A 23,279-nucleotide genomic window follows, 5' to 3' on the forward strand; every position below is an offset into this window, starting at 1 on the left:
TTGATATCAATACTGTCTTTTGTGCAGGATATAATTTGTCTGTTCTAAGTGTCAAAGCTTGCGGTTGTGGAGAATGTAGCTTTGACGAGGTACGAATTGTAGGTACAGTTTTATACTACGGAACGAACGAATTTGTTAGATTCGGGTTAGTGTACTTAAATGGTATGTTTAAAACTTACACCAGCACAAAAGGATTGTTTCAAGTATCGGTTGATGAACGTTACGGATCAGCTGTTATAACAGTCATTAGCAACAAATACCAAACAACAAACGTAATTGATGTTTCAGAAGGAACAACGGGGACAATTTACACAAACATGTTTATTGCGAGGGAAACATGTTCATTCGAAATAAATGCAATTTTCTTAAACATGATTTTTGTATCATTCGATATATTTTGAAAGAAAAAAAGTCGATTATGACCATCTAAGCGTGAATGGTGAGTGTAGATGTAAAGTAATAAAGGTTTACATGTTGCCAAAGTTGTTTTTTTGTTACTTTTGTATTCTACGATGCAAGCATAACCTGTAATCTACATGGGACAATCTTTTTATATCTGAGGCAGTTTTTATATCTTATCCTTAGGCCAAACATTTCATATTATATTTTTTTTGAGTTGGGTCAATAATCATTATAATAGTCTTTTGACGTTTGTTTGACTATTTAATCTCAACCTGGCAGCGAACGAATGGGCAAAATGTCATTTTAATTATTGTTATTATCTTTGATAGTTATTGGCTAAAAATGCTCGATTCATTTCCAAATTTCCTACCAATTTACTAGTCAAACTTTGTAAACAGCCACACAATTGGATAAATCTTTGGGACGTGTTAAATTACGCTCCCCAAGCAGAAAAAGGGCCAAATAGGTTTTGAAATGGGTGGTAAAGTGTAACAAGTTTTGTACATATGGTTAAATGTAACAATGGTTATTAATGTTAAAAAATGGAGCCTGTCGTGTTTCTGTAAGGAAATTTAATTTCTTACAACAACATCCAAGCAGTCGGTAGGCAGATATATTTATAAATACTTGATTAATATGTTAAAATATATGAAAATTATAAACCTTATATCAATTGAACACATCAATAATCATAAACTATTTATTGGTCACTTATTGCTGATCATAAACTGAGTATATCTGCTAAGTTCGAATGTTTTGGTGTTTTTTTTCTTCGATATAATCATGTGCACGAGTTTACTTACAGTATCGTTAACGTTACTGATAGTCTCGTCAATTTATAACGCAGTAAATTCTTCTGTGAAAAATAAACTCAGTAAGTTCTTATGTAAAATAAAATGTCCACCAGAAAATGTAATGAAAATGTCAAAAAACTTGTACATTTTATTTTAGGATGTCAATAAGATTACCAGATTTAAGTTTGTAATTTTTGAAATCCTCCTTACTTTCAACTTTTCATTGTAAATTTTACAGGAGTTCAAACTGATTTTAGACGGACTTCGACCAAAGAAATACACAATGTCCGAAAAACAGGCTTTTAATTTCACACATCGTTACACGCGAGTCAATTGTTTGTTTTCTCTCGCTATGTATTTCTAAAAGACACTTGTTCAAACACCAGTAGGGCCAACAATTTTCTTAAACATGATTTTTGAGTTCCTATAGGCCTGTTATTTGATAACTTAAAGACTGTCAGTCATGATATCTTCCATTTGGTTCGTCGATGTAATTTAAAGCTGTAAATACTCTGTCCAATTCTAAAGAAGTTGAATGCTTAACATGCTGTATGCCTCAAAAAGTAGACTTATGGCCTCTTAAACAAATAACAAAAAATACCGTGACGTAAAGAATAAACGAAGTTTATAAACCACATTTGAAAAGAAAAAAGGTTTAATATATTGTTATAAAAGAGTTTTCATTACAATCAAAATAAATAAAATTTAATTGAAATGCCGATTGTGAAGTATTTTCTTAACTTATGATAGTTGTGGTCGTCTTGCTAAAGTGTGAGCCATGACAATGATTACGGTCAATAAAATAATTCACATGGTAATGTGCTCTCGAGAGTTTCATCAACTGTGAAATAGACATCAGTTCGATTAATATCGCAAGTTATCTATTTCAAAATCAAAATCATCTTAATTGTTTAAATTATTGTAATAGCCCCAATTATGCAAAAAAGTAGGAAATCTAAAAGTATATTTTGACACAATGTCAGTATCAATAAGACGTTCAGTGCATTTCACTATTTTAGAAAGTGAAATATTCGAGTTAAACATTTAAAAAATGAATAAATACTTAATTAACATAAAAAAGCTGTTTAACACATTCAATATATAAGCAAAACAAAAACAACAAGATTATTAACATGTAAATAATATGTTATCACAAATGATAATGAACCATTTAAATATACAAATAGAAAAATCCCTTTAAGAACATTAATTCTTAGCCACTTGGTACTGATCAATGTTCTGTCATACATATCTCCAAACATACTTGATTTGAATTGTTTGCCATATGAATTAGTGATTAATTTATAAGAAATATCAAGCATGGTAACTACTTATATAAAGTCAAGAAATAGGTTAATACTTTATATGTTGAGTATATTACTGTATTGTTACATTTTATTTCAACCAAAGCAGGAAAAACTCCCCAAAAAAAACCACCAATTATTACAGTTGTTTTCTCCTGTTAAAGTGAATGTTACAGCGACACCGATATCCGGATTGTCGTCATCAAGATTATGGGGTATACCCGAGCGACACTCCCCTTCAGCTGTGTTTGTGGCGCTATCGATATCTAATCGATCGGATGTTGCTGAGTATAAGCCAATTTCAGGTGTGTATACTGTAGGTGCTTTCATATCGTATCGACCATCGACTTCCCCAAGTTGGGCGACATTGCCCAGGTCAGTAAAGGATGACACAAAATCGGCTTCAGTTGTTATTTCACTAGTAATACCGCTTTCAGGATAGATAAGATGCAAAGCAACTCTTGTATAATCAAATTGCTCATCAAACACAGGATCAATTGTTCCACTGCATTTATATTCAATGCAAAATGTCGTGTCTACTAAATTTGAAAGTGCGTACTCTCGGATACCAAAAATAAAATTTTCGGTTTCACTGTATGTGCCACCATAACTTGTTGCTTTTAATTTGATAAATTGACCGGGAGACAAATATATGGTTGATTGAAACATAATTCGAACTTTCATTAAACAGATTCTGTAACCCTCTGGAACTCGAGCAGGATACCAGGTTCTTTGACTGTTACGAATAAGGAAATCTATATTTGATCCTGGACCTGGCAACTCAAAAAATTTCATGTAGGTAAATATTTCATTTGTCTGTCCGTAATGAAACTTTAAGTGTTTTTCGTCTTTGCTTGAGGCTTTGCATTGAGCTTCGTTTCTAAAAAATGGTCCATCTTCCGATACAGACATTTGAATGTTTAAAACCTTTTCTTCATCTATTATTTGATAATAGTGGCTAGATTGTTCTAATGCGGGAGTCCCAGCAAAGAGATGATCGGTACCTTTTCGTCCGTAGTAGAAAAGAGATATAAACGCATTATTTCCTTCGCAAATTCCTGTCATGCATTCGCTTTCAGGGTAGCGCATGTAACTTTTTACAGTTGTTAATAAATTACCATTAAGAATATGGGTGTGTACGTTAATATATTTCCTCGTATATGTAACAGTCGCTAAGGTTGTCGCGTCAACGAAAAGTCTTACTTTGAAGAAACAGGCGGTCGATCTTCTTCTTATCCTATCATAATTGAACCAGGCTTGAGATATGGTAGACAAGTCGAGTTCTCCAATCCAACGAGCAGTATTTATTTGCCTTCTTCTTCTGGTTGATCCAGTTTCTTGCGTTACATACTCCCAAACTCCAGTTTCAGTGTTAATCATCCATAATTTTATTTCCCCTAGAATGTCTTCGTCTTGAACTGCTTCAAGAGGAACGTAAAAATCGACTACTTTATTTAAAACCAAAGGTTCTCCAGATGAATCTTCAAAGTAAAGGCTGAAGACACCAAGAGAATCTAGATCAGCAAGTTGCCCTTCTTCGTCAACAATTTCAAATGTTCCTGGCATGTTTTCTAGTACAGATGAATTGGTTGGATCAAGAAAAGTTAGACTTGCATCAACTGTTCCACTATACTGTGTGCCATTTGAATAGTAAAATGCGTTAGCTGGAACCAAAATTTGAATAATTGACGTGCTTTCGTTATTTTCAGAAGAACCTGCAGCCAAAGTGTTGTCAACTGATGAATCAATTTGCACTGGTTCTGATGATTTAATCATGGGAATGTCTATTCGAAGCACTCCACCCATTTGATCATTGATGTCGATTACCTTCACGGCCGGTAGAAACTGCTTGAAATAAACATCTTTTAAGTTTAATGTTATCCTTGGAGAAGCTTTGGAAACATCAATATTGAACCCACCTGATGTACTTGTGTAGGTTTGAAAAACACCATTTAACCAAACTTCGCCAAATCTAAGAGGGGATCCATCTTTCACGCCAAAAGCTGATCCCGAAATTGTAAGAGAATCTGATACACATGTGCCACAACTACACGATTTTACAACAACAACCTCAAGTTCATAGCCTGAACATTGAACTTTTTCAAGGTCAGCTTCGCCTGTTGTACAGCATGTTGTGATGTCCTCACGGCATGACCCATTGTCGGTGGTATTGTGGCCCCTACAACGCTTTGGTATGCATTCCCCTACTTCATATGTTGCAGTGTTTGTTCTGGATTGGATACAATCATCAGGTAAAGCGATTGTTTTCTGCTGGAGGGCATCGGAACAAAACTCGTCAGACCCCTCTACAATGCAAAGATTAAACATAGAACAACGATTCCTTTTACTAGTGAAAGTTATAACTATCATTTTTTATTCTTTTATCTCTGTTTTGTCACATTAACACAATTTAGATATGGAAACATAATGTAAATTAATACATTGTTTCAAAGCAGTAAAATTTAAAGAACTTCCTGCTAACCTTTTATGTTCATTGTTGCTACAGGAGACATTATAGCTCCAGCAGCACTGTTAGCTCTACATTGGTAACTGCCGCTATCAAATGTTGTTAAGCTTGTCAAACTTAATTTATTACCCTCTTGATTTAAGCTCTCGTTAAGAATTTGACCATCTTTAAACCTGTTAAATAAACATCACTTTATAACACTGCTGTAATTTTCACACGTAACGCTACACATACTATTTATTGTAAATGGAAATATTATAAACAAAATTATGACAGCTGTACAGAAACCAATGAAAAATGAATTAGACAAATTCAGAGATAAAACAGAAAGAAAATAAAAAGGCAATATTTTGTTTTGTTAGGCATATCAGAATTATTATGAAGATACATTTATTTTATTTAAAATGAAAGAACAAGTGTGTTGTTTGTGGTTATAAACAGGCTCAATCAAACCGAGCCTGCAACTTTTTCAATTTTGTCGTGTTGGGCTTTCTTTAGGGATTCTGTATTTCACTATTTGAATTAAAAGTAAATATATAATATGAATAAAAATGAATAAAAAGCATTACCACTCGTAATAATCGATAGGTGGATTTGCTATAGCTTGACAACATAGCGTAGCATCTTCACCCTTTAATCTGTATTTTGTTTGTGGCGTTTCCGTTAAGTAAGGCAAAACTTTAAAACAAAATTGTTAATTGAATAATTAATCTATCGATTATAAATAATATATTCTTAGAGATGGAAATTTATCACCAGATAAATCCGCAGTGTTAAGAATATATTTAAATCGTATGACTAGATATACTTTATTGTTCAAAGAAATGTTTTCCCTGTTTTACAAAGGAAGAAAATATGTTTATTTAATGAGTACAATAAAAGTATAGATAATAAGAATTACTTTGTTTTGTCATGTTGACTATCAAGTAGTCACTATTGATAAAAACGATTTGATCAACGAATCCGGATTCTAGTTACTAATAATTCCGTGTTTGCGCACACAAATTTTCCAGTGTAAAGAAACCAGTTGAGTTGCTTTGCCCAGAAGTTTGGTCGGTGCTGTACTTGAAAAAAATTTGGCATTGCCTATTGGGTTCCCTGTATCGACAACGCACACCCTACCATTTATTACTTCACCGCCACACTCACATGTATCACAGTCATCGTTTAATGTTCCGACGATGCATGCTTTGCTACAATCTACAACATTATCAAAAAGTATTTTGCATTAAATATATGTTAAGAAAAATCTTATTGTTTCTACCATTTTTTGGTAAACCTTTCATATTTACAACATTTACAATAGAACAACCCAGTATTCTTAGGTGTCTAAATTCTAAAAATCACGTATAACTTAGAAATCGTTGGGAAAAGAACTCTCAATTTTATCACTAATGTAGGATAAACAAACCTGGACATTCCCATTCAGCGCATGCTTTATTTTGTAAACTTAAACCAATACAGTTAATGTCAGATGAATCAATCTTAGAACAAGATCGCCTTCTTGACTGAGTACCACTGCCACAGGTCCTATCACAACTTTCCCAAGATGCCCACGTTGTCCACTTCCCAAACACTGCAAAATAAATGACGCACGACGCGAAAAAACAGGTTTTAATGACATTTTTTTCGAAATTTGGTTTTTATCTAATTTTTGTAGAGATTTTCTTTCTGAAAAGATAGAGAAAACTATTTTAAATCAAAAGGTTATTTATTGAGATATACCTATTTAAAGAACGTCATACATTTGAACACTTTATTAACAAATGACGTCGGGCGTTGACGTTTATAAATTGAAGAATTTTAAAACGCCAATTTTATTTATCTTAAGTTTGATCTAACTGTAAAAAGTAAGTTTCAAAGTTTATTTCAGAACTCAATTCATGTACACACATGACAATGAGCTATAGCATATAAGCATACATAACATAAAAAGGCATAGCATACAAATGAAAATAATAATATTAATACAATTCATCTTAACAAAATGGAACAGGACACACATTTTCAAGGACATGATGAACAAATATGTAGAAATCTATTTTCAAATTTTTTGATTATTTCCTTAACAAATAAACAAAAATTACTATATTCATTACAATGACTTATATTTATAATCATAATAGATTTTAAAGCAAATAAAATTCGTACATAATTACGATCTAACATTCTGTTTCTTAGTTCAGATAATTCATTGCATTCAAAGAGATAATGGAATTCATCTCCAATACTTCTGGAGCTGTTACAAAGTGTACATTTACGTAAATTTAAATCTATACCATTCCAACTTCAGGTTTCTACAGGAAGGCTGCTGTTTGTTGTTACATATCTTAGTAAGTTTTTTGGTGTATTTGTTAAATAGAGTTCGAAATGGAATTTTGTTAAGATGAATTGTATTAATATTATTCTTGTCATGTGTATGCTATTTCCACAATAAAATAATTTATAATTTTTACATTTACTCGATTCTGTACAATACTAGTCATTTAGAAATAAATCAGACAGGTTTTGCTTCACATTAGCAACTAACCAATTTTTTGCAAAGAAATCATTCAAATCATTTAAATAAAAGAATAGAAAGCAACGGCGATAGATTAGTAATAAAGTTATGTAAATATGGGGCTTCTCGCTAATTGCGACTATTATTCGTTGCTTAGCAACGTAATAACAACACGAACGTGCGTGTCATACACGGCTAATCATTTGTATGTTTAACATAACCATGATAAATATCTTCAATCTGGATAAAACCATTCAACATCTTTACTGGATTTTTTTTATGCACTGACTGAAAGCAATTATTGCAGACCACTATCAGAGGGCACAGGTGTTTTGGTGGGTTTTTGTATGCACTGATGGCATAGGTTGAATCATCCAGTCAGCAGACAAATTGTTAAGTATATACCCAATACAAAGAAAGAAACGAACAATAATATAAGTCTACGTATTTCAACGTTTAATGTCTTTACGACTATGAAAAATAATAAATACATGTAAATAGTTAATTTCAAAATTCTACACTTACTTTGTTATTCTTTAGAACATAACAGTGTAGAAAATTGTAAAACAATTCAATAATGCCGTATGATGAACATAGAAACAAGTTGTTTGAAATATGTGTAATCATTAAACTGTTAAAACAGTGCACCTATATCATTGATAATAAGATGTAACGATCGCTCGCACGCTTCGCACCAAATATCTATTGCGCTCTTTTGACACCCCGAGGCGTAATAACTCATGGACGGACACCTGAACTGAACCGGAGTCCTGGTTACTTTGAGACTTGAATCAACTGTTTCTCGCTTTCGGGTATCATTCTGGCCACCACCACACCCAGTGTGTCCGTCTGGAACCGAATGTGCTGGAATTTACTATCAAGAGAAAATGATAAATATCTGTAATGACAACTGTTACAAACTTATTTCCTAATATGCCTCTATAAATCAACAATATTAAATGTTATTCTGTGCACATTAAAAAAAATAGTTCAAAAATGGAACAATTTGGACAGCTCCGTAAACATGGTCACGTGACTAAACTTTACATACTGTTTTTATCAGTTTTTAAAATAAACTACCTATAAATATAATTTAATTATAGAAGGAATGATATAAAATTTATTTAATGTTAAAAGATTCGGCTTAAATAAATCTTTAAGGACCATGAATACGTTCTAATTATACGGTATGGACATTTTTAACTTCATGCTATTATAAAAAGGTAAGTAAAGTAAATTAGAGTTACTGGTAAACGATTAATAGAAACAATACACCCTCACACTTTCATGTATAAGATATTTTCTCTTTCTATGGTACAGCAACTCCGACTTTAAAGTTAACAATATTTTCATTTAAAACATTTTCATTTGAATGCGATAAAGATAGTTTACCTTATACTTGAAAAATATCTAGAAAGGGTTTGACCACTGAGTAACATACAGCGCTGTTTGTTGTAGACGATTTCTCTATAACATCGGCTAGCTGTTGTAATTTTTCTACGGAATTTAATCTTTAGATGTTCAAATTGCACATCAACTACACACTGCGCATGTCCTAAAAAGAAAATTAAAAATCATTTCAAAATATGAAAAATCTTTACCTAAGAAAAAAATATATATGCTTTTTAACAAAACTACAGTGTTTATGATACATATTTTGTCATTAAGAAAATCAGATGAGACCGTAAAAATTAATTTAGATTGCCGAGTACCTAGAAGTAAGTAAGAAAATAAGTAATGAATGTTTGTATGATAGTTTAGCCATAATAGGTACTATTACAAACCGTTTGACCATTATATCATTGTAAATAGTTTGCTATAAAAACCGAGTGTATCAACAAGGCAGGAGTCTGATTAACTTGATTCTGCAATGTCCAGTCTACCATCGACAGCACAGCGTCAGGTCCGTTTGACCTTGGTCATTTAGGAAGTTGAATTGTTGGAGGATGTCATCCAGTCTGGATTTTACGCAGGGTTAAAAAGTATATTGGGCCCATCTGGTGAGAAAATAAGAGAAGCAAACTGACATTCTGACTGAAGGGACAAACTTTTCTTCAGTTTCACGTGTGGCAACACTACACCGTATACCCTCATTACCTATGAAATAACAAAACAGAGACCAATAGTTAAACATAATTAAAGTGACATTATGCCTTTCCAAGTATAAATGGTGGGTGAAAAGGTCAAAGTCAAAACAACTTGAGATTTTTCCATAATAGGTTTCAATTTTTAATTATAGATAATATTCACGTGAATAGTCAATAACCCACATGAATCACAAACATTTCTATAGATATCCTTCGGAATATGTCGTTAATGCTCCGTTGATAAAAAGAGTGGGGCAGGCCTTTTATATTTCAGGTAATTTATCCTATTTTATCCTAATCAACTATTGTTCAATGGCCAATATAATAGTCAATCTTTTTAAATATGTAGTCCAATGAACTCACCCAGACACATTGAGCGTAATGATCCTTGAAGATTGAGGTAAAACAGCGTTTTTGAACCTTATTAAAGCAACGATCTTTATAATAACGGTAAAAAAATCATGATATCACCTGAATAGGTAACATAGTGCACTAGTTAATGCTTTTCAATTCTTTAGTGTAGGGAATTACAGGCAAAATTATCATTCCTACGATTTGAATTTTTCTTTCAATAGTCTATAAATGTCCTCGAAATGAAAACACTAAGCAGTCAGAGGACCAAAACTTTTCTCTGTATAAAGAATAAAATGGTGGTTTCCCAACTTGACCCATGTGGGTCAGGTTATAGCATTTAGACTTCAAAATAGCTGTTATAGAGAACTATGAAAACGTCAAATGAATGACTAATACTTATTTCAATCTAACAATATCCAGAATATCTGTACATTTTTTGTAATTGTAATTTCCAGAGGGGTTCCAGTTATATGATTTGTTTTTAAACTACTCATTGACTCTGTCGTCGTCTTAATTTCGTTCAATATATGAAAATATAATTACGCTTCAAGCCAAAAATATATAGTATTTATACAGAAATTCATGCTAGGACTTTAGAGAATGACATTGTGGCATGATTTGAGTAAATAACACCAATTTACTATTTTTGTCATTAATTTGTCTAAGTACCCCTTTAAATTCTATAAAAATACACTTTATAAATACTTACTTCAAACTCCTCATCTTTTAAACTTTCTTCAAAATTCCGACGTAGGTAAACTTTAAAAACTTCAATTACGCACGATAAAAAGCATTTCCGTGTTAACATGTGTTTACGCAAGAAGAGTGACGTCATTTAAATCGCTGTAGTGCACATTTATTGGCGTGCCATTAAGACCGTTTTTCTCGCGTCGTGCGTCAAATTATATCATGATTTTAAAGTTAAATAGAAAATAATTCAGGACAGTTCACAAACATGACTTATTGAATAGACCGTATTAATAGAAATATTTGTTGACACCTTTGTATAGATATAAAGATCTTTTAAGTTGTTTCATTTCAAAAATATAATATTATGTTAATTGTTAAAAAAAATTTATAATGGAACACACCCAGAATCTTAAATTAAATGATATTGATTAGTACATAGTAAATAAGGTCATTAAGTACCTGGACAAGCAGTTTTTACGCACACTTCAGTCTCTATGTAATCTCCAAGACAATCTGTTGAGTCTTGTGCATTGCAGTTTCGGTATCGTTTATGAATTCCAGAGTCGCATGTTGAGGTACACTCTGTCCAATATCCCCAAAGACCCCACACATCATCTACAGGCCCTGAAGTATGAGTCATAAAGTGGATTGTCTTATTACTCAAGAAACATTAACAATTTAACGAAAAGGGTTACTTGATAAAGTTTTAATTACATGCAAATATTTGAATATGACTTACCCGATGTTGTGTTTCTAGATATTGTTGTTGTCGTTGAAACATTATTTGGTGGGGCCGTTGTAGTGGTAATAGTGGTTAGTATTCGACTTGTAGTTTTCCCGTCTGGGGCGCCTGCTATGGAAATTTATATATTTTTATAGATAATTGTGGATAGTCCAGCCAGATAATTATTAATCCTTTTTTACAATTAAACATACACAACACAGCCTATCATATAATCAACATTTATTTACGCATTTGCGCTAGATACTGTCGTTTTCAGAATATATCGGATGTTAGTAAAATAACAAAACGTAACATATGGTGGCAAAGTAATAAATGAATTAATAATAGCGTTAAATTTAATAATGTACGTTTTTATTTTAAGAAAAGCCACGCTACTTTTTCTAAGAGCAAACAAATAAACATTTAAAACAAATCTTAAAAAAGGAAATTGTGTTTTTCCTTTTTAAAATTTTAGTTCAGTCAGAATTGTTGTTTTGTCAAAGTATGAATGCTTTCCATAATAAATGAAATTTTTGAAAATATAATCAAAATTCTTCATTTGACAGTCAAGTCATTAAAAGGTTAATGACATATCTAAGTTATTCCACATGTCTGTTTGGTCACAATTGTTGTTTTGTCCACATATGAATCACATCCGTACATAAATAACAAAATAATTACAACGGTCAAAGTCATTTAAAGCTCAAGATGTCTTGTCCAAAAAGGTTGTTGCTAAGTATGAGTATAAAGTGATTGTCTAATTACAAGAAACATACCAATTTACGAGTTATCGGTTTTTGAAATGCAATTGAATCTACACAACATTCGATGGTCAATATGTAGTTTCGTTAAAAATTTGTGTATGGTACGAGTTTTTTTCGCGATCCAGAACCGCCCTATGAATCTTTATTTGTCTTGATATAGAGATAATTATATAATCCTTTTTAATTACTATACCATTAAGCAATAATCAACTTTTGATACAATTATTGTCAAATATAGATGTTACAACAATAAAACTAACAATTGAGATAAATGTGTAATATACGACATTAAAAGGTTGTTTAAAAAGAAAAAGGTTGTTTGATTTAAAAGGTTGTTTGCACATCGTAAACTATTAACTGTAGCCTTTCCGTCAAATGTCTTGGTCATAAGGATATGAATATCAGCCGTTAAAGCTATTCCAATAGACACTACACAATTCATTCATCGGTTACGACAATCACGCACTCTCAACTCATGTCTTTCAATTTACTATCAAAAGCATTTTTTCTTACGATTTTGTTTCCGAGAACTATTAAGCTATTTTAAATACATATATAAAGATACATTTAAACCTTTTTATTTCAGCTTCTATACCTGGATTCATGTTTGTAACAATATTAATAAATTTAGTGTTACACTAAAGGCCTCAACAGACAAGAGGATTTAGTCGTACAACACTAATTAGAGATCAGCTGTACAATTTTCAAAGCAATACAACACTTGCATTCAGACGGTAATTCTGCATTGTAGGAATCATTTCAGGTTTCCCTCCCAATTGACCTCTTACATACTTTACTCATTAATTTTTTTTCTCTCCATGAGTAATGATTGAAACACCTCCATTTTTAAAAAAAATATTTTTTTTAATGTGCAGCCTGACCGAGACTCAAACATGGGACCCTCGGAATACCATACTGCAGTTCTACTGACTGAGCTATCCGGACGCCTACAAACTACCTCCCCTGATCAGAGAACAGTTCAATAATGTGACATAATCATTTTCGGAACAATTTTGGATTCGAACATAACACAACTTTGGGTCTCCTGAAGAGATTTTCAACATCATTTTTACTCCATCTTACTACTATGTTTACCTTTCATCCCCAATTGTTCTGGAATTTCATTCATTACACCTATTATCAGGAGATAATTTGGTAATATGTTACTTGTTATTGTGGGAGGTCTGTAGAAATCGGTACGACAATATTTCAAAATAGAACATGTCCTATCCCTTACATCTAGACATAAGGTTTCCGAATTCAAGAATAGTAGCTTTCACACATTAAGATTTGTCTGTACATCTTAGTTTTAATTGGTGTTGTACTTCAAAAACTACCGTCTTTTGAGACCTTAAGACATTGTAAACATTCACTGATTATTCACAGGTCATGTACACTGAACCAAAAATAACAAAAAACAACACTCCCCTCAAGTAAGAAAATAGCAAAAATAACAACATTATAACACCTCCGGGGCACATGTTTTGTGTCAAACCGGTGTTATCAGTGTCTTATAAGGACGCGTCTACACATGCAAGTATCATACTCGCTTTATTCGCTTGGGGTAATATAGACACCCTTCTTGAATCATTTTAATGAGAAATTATGTTACATCCATGAAGATAATTGGTTTTTCGGTACAAGGTCATGGTAATTAATTGATTTACACATGTCAGAAATGAACGTTTAACCGCACTAGCACTTAGTTGTACAGCAGGATAAGGGTAAAAGTGGCACTGAATTTAACCACCTTTTAGTTGAAAACCAATCGTTAATGGGTTAAAGGAATAAACAGTAGTAACCAATAAAAACAACGTTACATAAAAAATTGACGACTCCTTTTCGATTCAAATGCCGAAAAAGGGTAGATAACTTTAGCGTTTTCCATCCGCTTTTAAACGATTGTTAAGATGTGTGTAAAAGGCAATCGGACAAATTTGAAACAGTTTCCATAATGGAGAGTTTGATTTTGCCTTGTAATAAAACAGTTATTGTATGACCAGTTATATGCCATTAAAGCCAACAAAACAAACCAACAAACAAAGTATTTTGGTGAATATCCAAGACTATGGAACTTGCCATTGGTATCGGTGAATATCACATTAGCAAGGTTTATAGACTTGGATACTCACCTCATCAACTCATAATTGTATATAATACATAAAACAGTAAATGTTAAAAAGCATTTAATAATAGACTTCTAATGCCAAAGCACATGTTATATGCAAATAACAATTGATATTGTAATTGCACAACAAATCAGCTCATTTGGATTTAAGAACACTTAAGTATTCAGATCTGAATAAAGTGTTTATATAATTATAATAATTGAACGTTACCATGTGAAATGAAAATATCCTTATTTAAGTAGATCATAATTTTTAATCAACATGAAAACATTTTAATGAAGAGACAGTTGAATTTTATTCTCTAAAAAAACAGAATACATATTACTTAAATATTTTTGCCAATTAAAAAATAAATTATTATGACCTGTTGTTTTTTCTCCGTCATCGTCTTTTGATGTTAGTACAACAACAAGTGTAACAATTGTCCCCACCGCGATGACTCCAACCACTATCAACGCAATAACAAATTTAAACGGAACAGCCGGAGCTTTTTTTACTGTTGTCAAGCCATTTTGTGCGTTTATACTGGTAAACGAATTCCCTTTTTCTAGAGAAGCAATCGAATTGCCCCTTGTCATCCTATACCTTTTATTTCTATTTGCCCAACTTTGATCCATCTCGTTTCTCTTCTTACAAATGAATGTTAAAGCAATTTGCGATATTCTTTAAACCGAAATGAATAATTTTATGTACCAATCACATTTCTTCAGTTCAGACGTGAATACTATAGCTAGAGAAATAATCTATCAATCAAACTTTAACCTGCTATCCTGCTACTCTTTTAATTTGAGCAGCCTAGGATACTACTGCGCATGTGCAAAACATATGGTTAAGTTTGGAAAATAAACAATGACACAAACTGTAAATTCAAAAAATGTTATTATAAAACCAAGATAATTTATTGCCTAGCTGGCGATTGGCTTTTGTCCAATATTACATGCCATATCATTGAACTTTACCTCGAAAGAGATTGAATTTTTTTAAGGTATGTACCTTATCTTGTTTTAACAATTTGTTTTTATTAATTCTATTTGGTTTAATCATTAAATGTATATATTTTATTTTATTATACACCTTGTAACTATGCCATACACAAATCTTTCGCAAATTTAGAAATACCCCCGTTAGCGCTTTATGAATTACTTCCCCGCCAGTCTACACCAGGTTATCTGCACGTCTAAATAGATATTTTTAATAAGTAGACATATATTACTTTTATGAAAATATTTTGAAAATTTACTTATGATGTTGAACTTCACTTTCAAACATTAGATATATTATAATTTCTCAAATCCAGATATTGATTACTACTGTTACAGTTAATTCAATATCGTCTCAAACTTTGGTAGACATAACTCCGGTACAAATAGATAAAATATATAATAATTGACTTACATAACAAAGAAACTAAAAATGAAAAAACAACAAAATTGTTTATAATTGGTATACAATATTTTTTTACATTTTGTTAATACAAAACAAATAAAGGATTACATTTTGTTAATACAAAACAAATAAAGGATTATTTTCTATGAAAATAATATTTTGTGCAAATATTTAAAACCTGTGATCTGTATTTTAATTTTAAACATGAAAAGTGTGAAATATATCCACATTTATAAACAGATTTAGACATAGGTTTTTATCTGAATTTGGCAATGTGATTTTAGGTTATTTGCGACAATAATTTTAACCATTAAACATCATATCTGTCTTTTGAATACCTAATGGGTAATACACACGCAACTGTCACAATGTAGTTTTATATCTTTTGACTTGATCAAAGCCATTTCTAGCTTCCGCGTCCAAAGGTTAAAAAAACTGTACTGTTTACGTCTATAAAATTTTCTGCCTGTCTGTCTGTCTGTCTGTTAAAGATATTATGCTAACAAAAAGAGAATAAAAGACACTGTATAATATCACATATTACGGGTGGCTCAAACATTTTCTACAAACTATTATTACAACACGTTAATCCATTATGTTACAAACCGATGCTATAAATGCTTGAATAATGATAATACAAAATGTACCGCGACTTGACGTTGTAGGTAAATGGTCATATAAATTAACTACTGAATTTCAGGTAACGCTTCTGATCATTGTATGAAGTTGTATTGAATTCCAACCATTAGTCTTCAAGTTATGTCCGAACAAGGAAAATGCAACGGACCGCTGGACAGACCCACCAACCAACCGACCACCGGATGACTGCTACATACCCCCCCCCCCCCCCCCAAAAAAAAAGCTTTGTTTCAGGGTTAAAAAATAGGTAACGTATATAAACGTGCTGATTATACAGTATGCAAATGAAAAAACTTCATCCACGCATATAGGGAAACTAAATAGATCAGTTATACTACAATAATAGTTATACTACAATAATTTCTTGTTGAATGGTCTTTAAGAATCGTTCAATGCTATATTCTGCTTAAGCGTGAATGTTAGTTTGCATTTACTACTATTGAACATAAATTAGCTCATCGTTATAAAGTTTTCAACCGTTTCAACTTTGTTATGTTACATCGGCCTAGTTTTGCTTTTGTTTCGTGCATTGTAGTTTGGTAAAAATGCGATAGTATAGCAGTATATTTTCCCTGTATTGTAATGTTTTGTTCATTCAATCAATTAATTTAAAAGCGAACTTAAGATTTTATGTAAGTCGATTATGGAAAAGAACACGGATAAACAATACGAGCTAAAATGGATATATAATGATGGTTACACAACAGCATCAGATGATTATGAAACATTAAATGTCACACATACAGACGATAGTGCTTATGCATCTCTTGCACCACCAAATGACATTGTCTATGAAAACATAGAGCCTTCTCTTGACACGTTTCAAACCTCTAGGATTAAACCTGAATGCAAATGTCGACATCAAAAATGGATTGGATTAACTGGTGTCATATTAACAATTGTAGTTCTTACAGTTTCTTTGCTTATTACTCGCGGCGATTATGATAAAAGTGAAATCTTTGGTGAGTTTTTTCAATTAGATACCCAATTATATTCAATTTTGTCGTTTTGGGTTTCCTTTTAGGATTTTATTTTAATCTCTAATTATTTGTTTTCATTTAATAAGCCATAAACTAGATTCCGACCAAGTACCGGGCAAAATCGAACATTTTTAGTCTGGTTAACAAACAAATAATAATAGAAATATGAAATATTTTCGGAATAAATATTGGTTCACGATCTTTATTGTAAGCTATACACTTTTCATGTTCTTGACCGATGTGATTATTACGTTAAATGAGGCCCGAAAGCGTGTCGCAATGAGTAAATTATATTTCATACCAGGCGACCATCTATCGGAAAAGAACATATCTAACAGATACTGGTGGTAATTAATTAAGTATATATGATGTTTGTTTTCAGAAACATACATCTGCACCCGCTGCATTGATATGCCTCTTATATCGGCCTTTTCTTGGTTTCTATATTTATAACAAACCTGGAATCATGCCCGTTAATATACAAGAGAAAACGACGCTAAATGATAAATATTTCATCTCATCCAACCTCATCTTAAGCAAAATAATTCTGGTTATTTCATCTTTTGCTTGTCAAATATCATCTCTAATTATAAATAAAAACTGTTCACACTATTTTGACAGTATCAAATATACAATAAGCTAAAAGAGTAGCATTAAAAACTTTCATTGTATTTTTTTCAATAAGACAAGATAGAGATATTTTTGCCGTTAACAAAATCAAAGACTTATACAAAATTTATTTTCGTATACTTTATTCGTCAAAGATGTATAATTCATTACGTTCTTGTGATCACGCTTCTCAAACCTCGGTTGCAAATTAATTATACCCCATAGTGGCTTTAAATCCCACTTATATGCACTCTATGCGGAAATACTAAGGTACATTTCACAGGGAAGAATAAATATGGCTGAAATGATTAAGTATAATTCAGATTAACGAATAAGATAAAAGGTCCGGTACGTGGTCCTGTCCGGAAGAAGGTCGGATTCCATTACGTTTCTCCCTACCTTAAACAACTTTAAGCCGAAGCAAAACACGATAAAGCCTTATCATGTTATTCTTCACATAATATAATGCATAAAAACATACAAATATATTCTTTTGCAAGTTTTTCTAAATTTGGCCATTTTAGTCTAAAATAACTGGACTTTAAACAAGTATTTTGTAAACAACCTATTCAGAGAAAATGTTGATATGTTTTTACATTTGTCAAAACTCTTGGCTAATATTGAAAAATCCTTGCTTCGTTTATAAATTTTTTACATTGTTTTAAATAAACTGACGTTTGTCAATGCTATCGTTCGAGAGTCGAGACAATCGAATAAAGTACATAATTTATATAGATCAATAGCCAATAATTATAATTTTAAGATGGACAAAATTAGGATTTTCGAAATCATGTCGAATTTATTACAATCATTGATAGTAACCAATAATTATAGTTTTTGAAGAGTTAATATAATTTTTGAAATTATGTCGAATTTATTACAGTCATTTATACCATGCCATATATAAAATATCTTATTTTCCGAAGTATTGCTTAAGTGTGTAAATAAAACAACGAAAGACAAAAACGCTATTCTTGTATATGTGCGATATCGTTTTGCTAATCGCGTACAAAAGAATATAATAGTGCATACTAATCGCTAGGTAACAGTTATTACTATGTTTAGTTTATTATTATGTTGATCAAGGCTTTTCACGCTTTTCACCCAATGGTTTGCTTTGTACTATTTGAACCTTTACACCATCATTTTTGAGCTTATCATGTTTATTTTAGACAGTAGAAGTAAAGAGAATAATGAAAATGTAGTCACCGATTTTACTACTTCTCAATTAGTATCCTTAACAACTTCAACACAGTCGCAAACTTCAACCGTTGCAAATCCAAAACAGTTGGCTACCACTGGGGCGCTCTCATCATCTACGGCTATATCTAGCGGTAACTAAGCCTTCTTATTTCATAAGAAATATTTATTTTATGTACATGTACATTATATCTTCCTTCTCAGTTTTGCAAAAATCCTTGCGAGCACAGAAAATAATTTTTTCTTCTTTGCAAGTGTATAAGTTAGAGGCAATTAAGAGAGGCATAAGACCGTCAACTTTAAGGTATATGAAATTAGCTCTGAATTCATTCATAACAATAAGAAAGACGTGAAATTATAGGAAGAAATATAAATGCAAAGTAAAATAGAGAAACTCGCTTGATATGTTATATAGAATGCTTTCTGTCACGCCAGGGCATTGGCTGCCATGGACCATGTGAACGATATGTTCATCAACTTGTGGAGGAGGTATTCGAGAAAGACATAGGTCATGCTATCAGATATTTGACTGAAACGGCAACTTCAAAGAAATACAACGATGTTCCGAAAACCAGTGCCCAGGTAAAATGTGAATGTGAATTAGTGAACAAAAGTCAGTCAAAGCGAGTGTTCAATTTTCAATTAATATTTTTGTTTCACTGCATCCGAGAGATCACCTTTTTTCTAAATAAAAATGTAAAAATAAATCAATTATAATTTCACTGTACAAAATTAGTTTAAAGTTGAGCAGAACCTGTTTTCTAATAAAGCTACTATGAATAACGCAATTTGCTTTTTCTTGCATCATTTAAGAATTGTACTGAGTGATAGATAAGAATTTATACATATTTATATATCCTTTTTATTCATGTATTTATGTTACCTCATCATAGCATAATTCACCTGTCTGATCAATTTTTGGAACACACTTTTGCATGCAACTTAACAGTTTTGAACACTTAACGGATAATAATTTTATAAACTCAACTAAAACATTACCGAAGAAGCTCTTTTACTCTTCATTATTTGTACGCAAAATAAACTACATGCACATTGCTTGACTTGATGGCCGAAATCGTGTATATATTTATATATATTTTTAGTGTATGGAAGTTGGTCTAAATGGACACCATGGACAAGTTGCGATACGTCTTGCGGAAAAGGTCTCCAGAGACGCTCAAGAACATGTTCACAAAATAATGCAGCAGATATTGACTGTGTAGGAAAAAGTACAAACGAGAAAACTTGCAGCTACGGTGCATGTCCAGGTAGTCGTTCTTTCATTAAAAATATAGACTAATTTCTTTTTTTTCTATTTTTTTTTAAAGAATAAACGCTCAAGTCACATGTTTTTCAAATAATGGATATGTTTATATCCAAGACATGCAAAAACCAAATTAAAGGGAGAAGATGCACCTCAGAAGATGCACAAACAATTCTCATCAGAAGGATTAGTTAGAAGAATTAAATACCTACAAGGATAAAATAATCAAAATATTTCTCAAAGACATGAAGTGTACCTTGTATAATTACTTATGCAAAACATTTCTGAGACTCTGAGATGTATTAGATACGGATTTGTTTTCCCAATATTTTTGGATTTTTAGATTGCTCGATGACATGCAAATCTGGCAAGTTGAATACGGAATGTAACATGTGCTTCTGCAGTCAGATACTGTCGGGACAAGTTGTATCAGCGCATAATGGACACTATGCACCATTACATAATGTACGTCTTTATAAAAGCAATTTTATAGGCAGCATATTAACAGCAACTGACAATCTTGGGCAATTTAACCTTTCCAATGTGTGCCTTTATGCTGTCATACGTTTTTCTAAAGAAGGATTTGTTGATAGATTTGTTGAAATTGACTCTGCAACAACGAATATAACACTGGAAAAAGCAGGTATATAATTTTAACAATCACCACCCACATCCCCGCCTAAAATGAATGAAGAAAATAAAAAAAAATCTAAATAAATAAAAAAATGAGTAAATATCAGTAGAATCATGAGTAAATATCAGTAGAATCACACAAAGGTTGTAACAACAACACCTATACCACCACAACCACTAGCAACAACAACAGTTTAATACGAGGGATGTAATCGAAATGTATTGCTTCTTTCTATCTGGAGACTTCACATTTCATGTTAGCTCAAAAGTGTTCATTTCTGCCCTCTAAGTACTCCCAGTGGCTAGAAATGCAAAGTTTCAGCCGATGTATCCACTTCTTGAAGGCGTCATGGTACGCTGATTTGGGCACAGTAATAAGGTACTGATAAATGGCAGATCCAAGTGCCTGTCGGGACTTGTATTTCCGCCCAGCAAGGAAGGATTTCAATTTCGGAAACAAAATGAAATCACATGGGGCAAGGTTTGGAGAATACGGGGGGGTGAGGCAAAACAGTTACTTTTTCTTTTATCAAAAACGCCGAAACTAGTGCGGAGGTATGAGCGGGGGCATTGTCATGTAGAAGACGGATATGCTTAAAACCAGTAAAAGAGCTCGTTTCTTATAATACTTTTTCTGTTTTTTAAGTACTACGTCTTTGTAGTACTTCCCAGTGATACTTTTGCCCTTTTTCATCGGCACTTTTATTGCGACTCCTCCACCAGAGAAGAAAATTGCATACAAAACCTTCTTTGCACTCACAGACCGTTTGGCAATTATTGGGCTTTTGTTGTGTTTAGTGGCCCAGATTTTTTGCTAACTTTTCTGACAGGCTCAAAATAATGGACACGAGTTTCATCACCTGTGACGACAAAGGCAAACTGTTTTTGCCATATTTTGGAAACATTTGAAGCAGCTTTTTGGCCACCTTCACCCGTTGCCTCTTTTGCTCATCGGTCAACAGTTATGACACCTATCTAGCAGAAGTATTTTTTACTTTCAAATGCTTCTTCAAAATAAAGTGAACCATTGATAGTGATATGCCTACCTTTCGTGCAATATCACGAACTGTAAATCTGGCATATCCTTCCCTTCAATGATATCCTTTATTTTGGAAACGATTTCGTTACGAGATACAGATTTTGGCCTACCTGATTTTGGTGCATTTTTGATGCACTCTACACAAGACTCAAATTTCTTTTTCCATCGCCTAACTGTGTCATAAGACACACAAGAAGGTCCATAAGCAGTAGAGAGTTCAGTCATCAACTGCTTCAAAGAGCAACCCAGTTTTGAGCGAGCTTTGATGTAAGCCCGTAATTCATCTTTTTTGTCGACTCTTCTACCAACCATTTTTACTACGGTGTTTAATGACTGTGTGTATTTAAATGGCAAATTGTATGTCTTACACTTAGTCTAACATGTACATTTATCGTGCCCCATGTGGATCACGTGATAGAGGACAATAAGCAATTCTTTTCGAACAGCCCTCGTACATGTAATGATAATCATAATAATGAAAGTAAAAAATTGGTTATGATGATGATGAAGGTTATTTTATTAAACTCGTTCTTAAATCTACACTCATCAATCGAAACATAATTATAAATGTAGTACGTTTAACCGTGTTTGTCTTTTTGTTCACATTAATGCTTTACTATATGAGCCGCGTCACGACAAAACCAACATAGTGGGTTTGCGACCAGCATGGATTCAGACCAGCCTGCGCATCCGCTGTTCGCTTACCATCTCTATTACAAGTGGAAAAACTGACAGCGAACAGCGTGGATGCTGATCAGACTGCGCAGATGCGCAAGCTGGTCTGGATTCATGCTGGTCACAAACGCATTACGTTGGTTTTGTCATGGCGCGGCTCATATATTTGTGATATTTTTTTACCTTTTTTAAGAACTACCTTACATTACGATGGAGCCTCATACAAAATCAAGAGTGGTTGGCGACAATGTAACGCTGTGCTGCTCAGCATCAAGAGCTTCGAATATACATACTATGAATGGTAATATTTCACGTCGTTCACTTTTTTCAATCATTAAAAACTGTTTAATTAATGTCTACATCGATCTATGTATATAATGTATGTATTCAATTTTATCTGCAATGATATCTTTTATTGATTCTATTCATGATTACTTCTAGCACGTATCTTGATGAATCTCCGGAAAGCACTAAACAGAATAAATAAATAAATAAATAAATCTTAGAGAATATAGTGCAGTGTTTTAGTTCTTATTATAGGTGGTATGTTTGATCTTAAATAAGACAAAATTGAAAGATTATTAACAGTTTATCAATAAATCACTTGTATTTGTAATTTAAACATTTAAACAATTTACT

At 32.4% G+C, this 23,279-nt stretch overlaps 2 protein-coding genes and 1 long non-coding RNA gene across 4 annotated transcripts; 1 reads left to right on the forward strand and 2 right to left on the reverse strand.

Annotated features, from left to right (window-relative positions):
* Nucleotides 1-1,808: 1,808 nt before the first annotated feature.
* On the reverse strand, nucleotides 1,809-15,012 carry LOC132716824 (cartilage intermediate layer protein 1-like). Of its 2 annotated transcripts, none has more exons than XM_060700164.1 (8): nucleotides 14,580-15,012; nucleotides 11,338-11,448; nucleotides 11,058-11,222; nucleotides 6,379-6,543; nucleotides 5,869-6,167; nucleotides 5,537-5,645; nucleotides 4,983-5,140; nucleotides 1,809-4,806 (listed from the first exon to the last, which is right to left on the reverse strand). In XM_060700164.1, exons 5-8 carry the CDS (start codon nucleotides 5,879-5,881, stop codon nucleotides 2,597-2,599), a joined length of 2,490 nt encoding a protein of 829 aa, XP_060556147.1. In that variant the 5' UTR covers nucleotides 5,882-6,167; nucleotides 6,379-6,543; nucleotides 11,058-11,222; nucleotides 11,338-11,448; nucleotides 14,580-15,012; the 3' UTR covers nucleotides 1,809-2,596. The 2 variants fall into 2 exon arrangements, with proteins under 2 accessions (XP_060556147.1, XP_060556148.1); XM_060700165.1 differs by having other exon boundaries at nucleotides 11,338-11,451.
* On the reverse strand, nucleotides 5,938-12,691 carry LOC132716814 (A disintegrin and metalloproteinase with thrombospondin motifs adt-2-like). Its single transcript, XM_060700151.1, has 5 exons — nucleotides 12,682-12,691; nucleotides 11,058-11,222; nucleotides 8,909-9,022; nucleotides 6,379-6,543; nucleotides 5,938-6,167 (listed from the first exon to the last, which is right to left on the reverse strand). Exons 1-5 carry the CDS (start codon nucleotides 12,689-12,691, stop codon nucleotides 5,938-5,940), a joined length of 684 nt encoding a protein of 227 aa, XP_060556134.1.
* A 3,951-nt stretch (nucleotides 15,013-18,963) lies between the features above and the next one.
* Nucleotides 18,964-22,927, forward strand: LOC132716817 (uncharacterized). Its single transcript, XR_009623877.1, has 5 exons — nucleotides 18,964-19,163; nucleotides 19,465-19,611; nucleotides 20,133-20,297; nucleotides 20,637-20,936; nucleotides 22,834-22,927. It is a non-coding gene; the product is annotated as an uncharacterized LOC132716817 (long non-coding RNA).
* The last annotated feature ends 352 nt before the right edge of the window (nucleotides 22,928-23,279 follow it).

This window comes from Ruditapes philippinarum, unplaced genomic scaffold, assembly GCF_026571515.1.
Source record: "Ruditapes philippinarum isolate M1 unplaced genomic scaffold, ASM2657151v2 ctg638_1_1_1_1, whole genome shotgun sequence".
Taxonomy (NCBI): domain Eukaryota; kingdom Metazoa; phylum Mollusca; class Bivalvia; order Venerida; family Veneridae; genus Ruditapes; species Ruditapes philippinarum.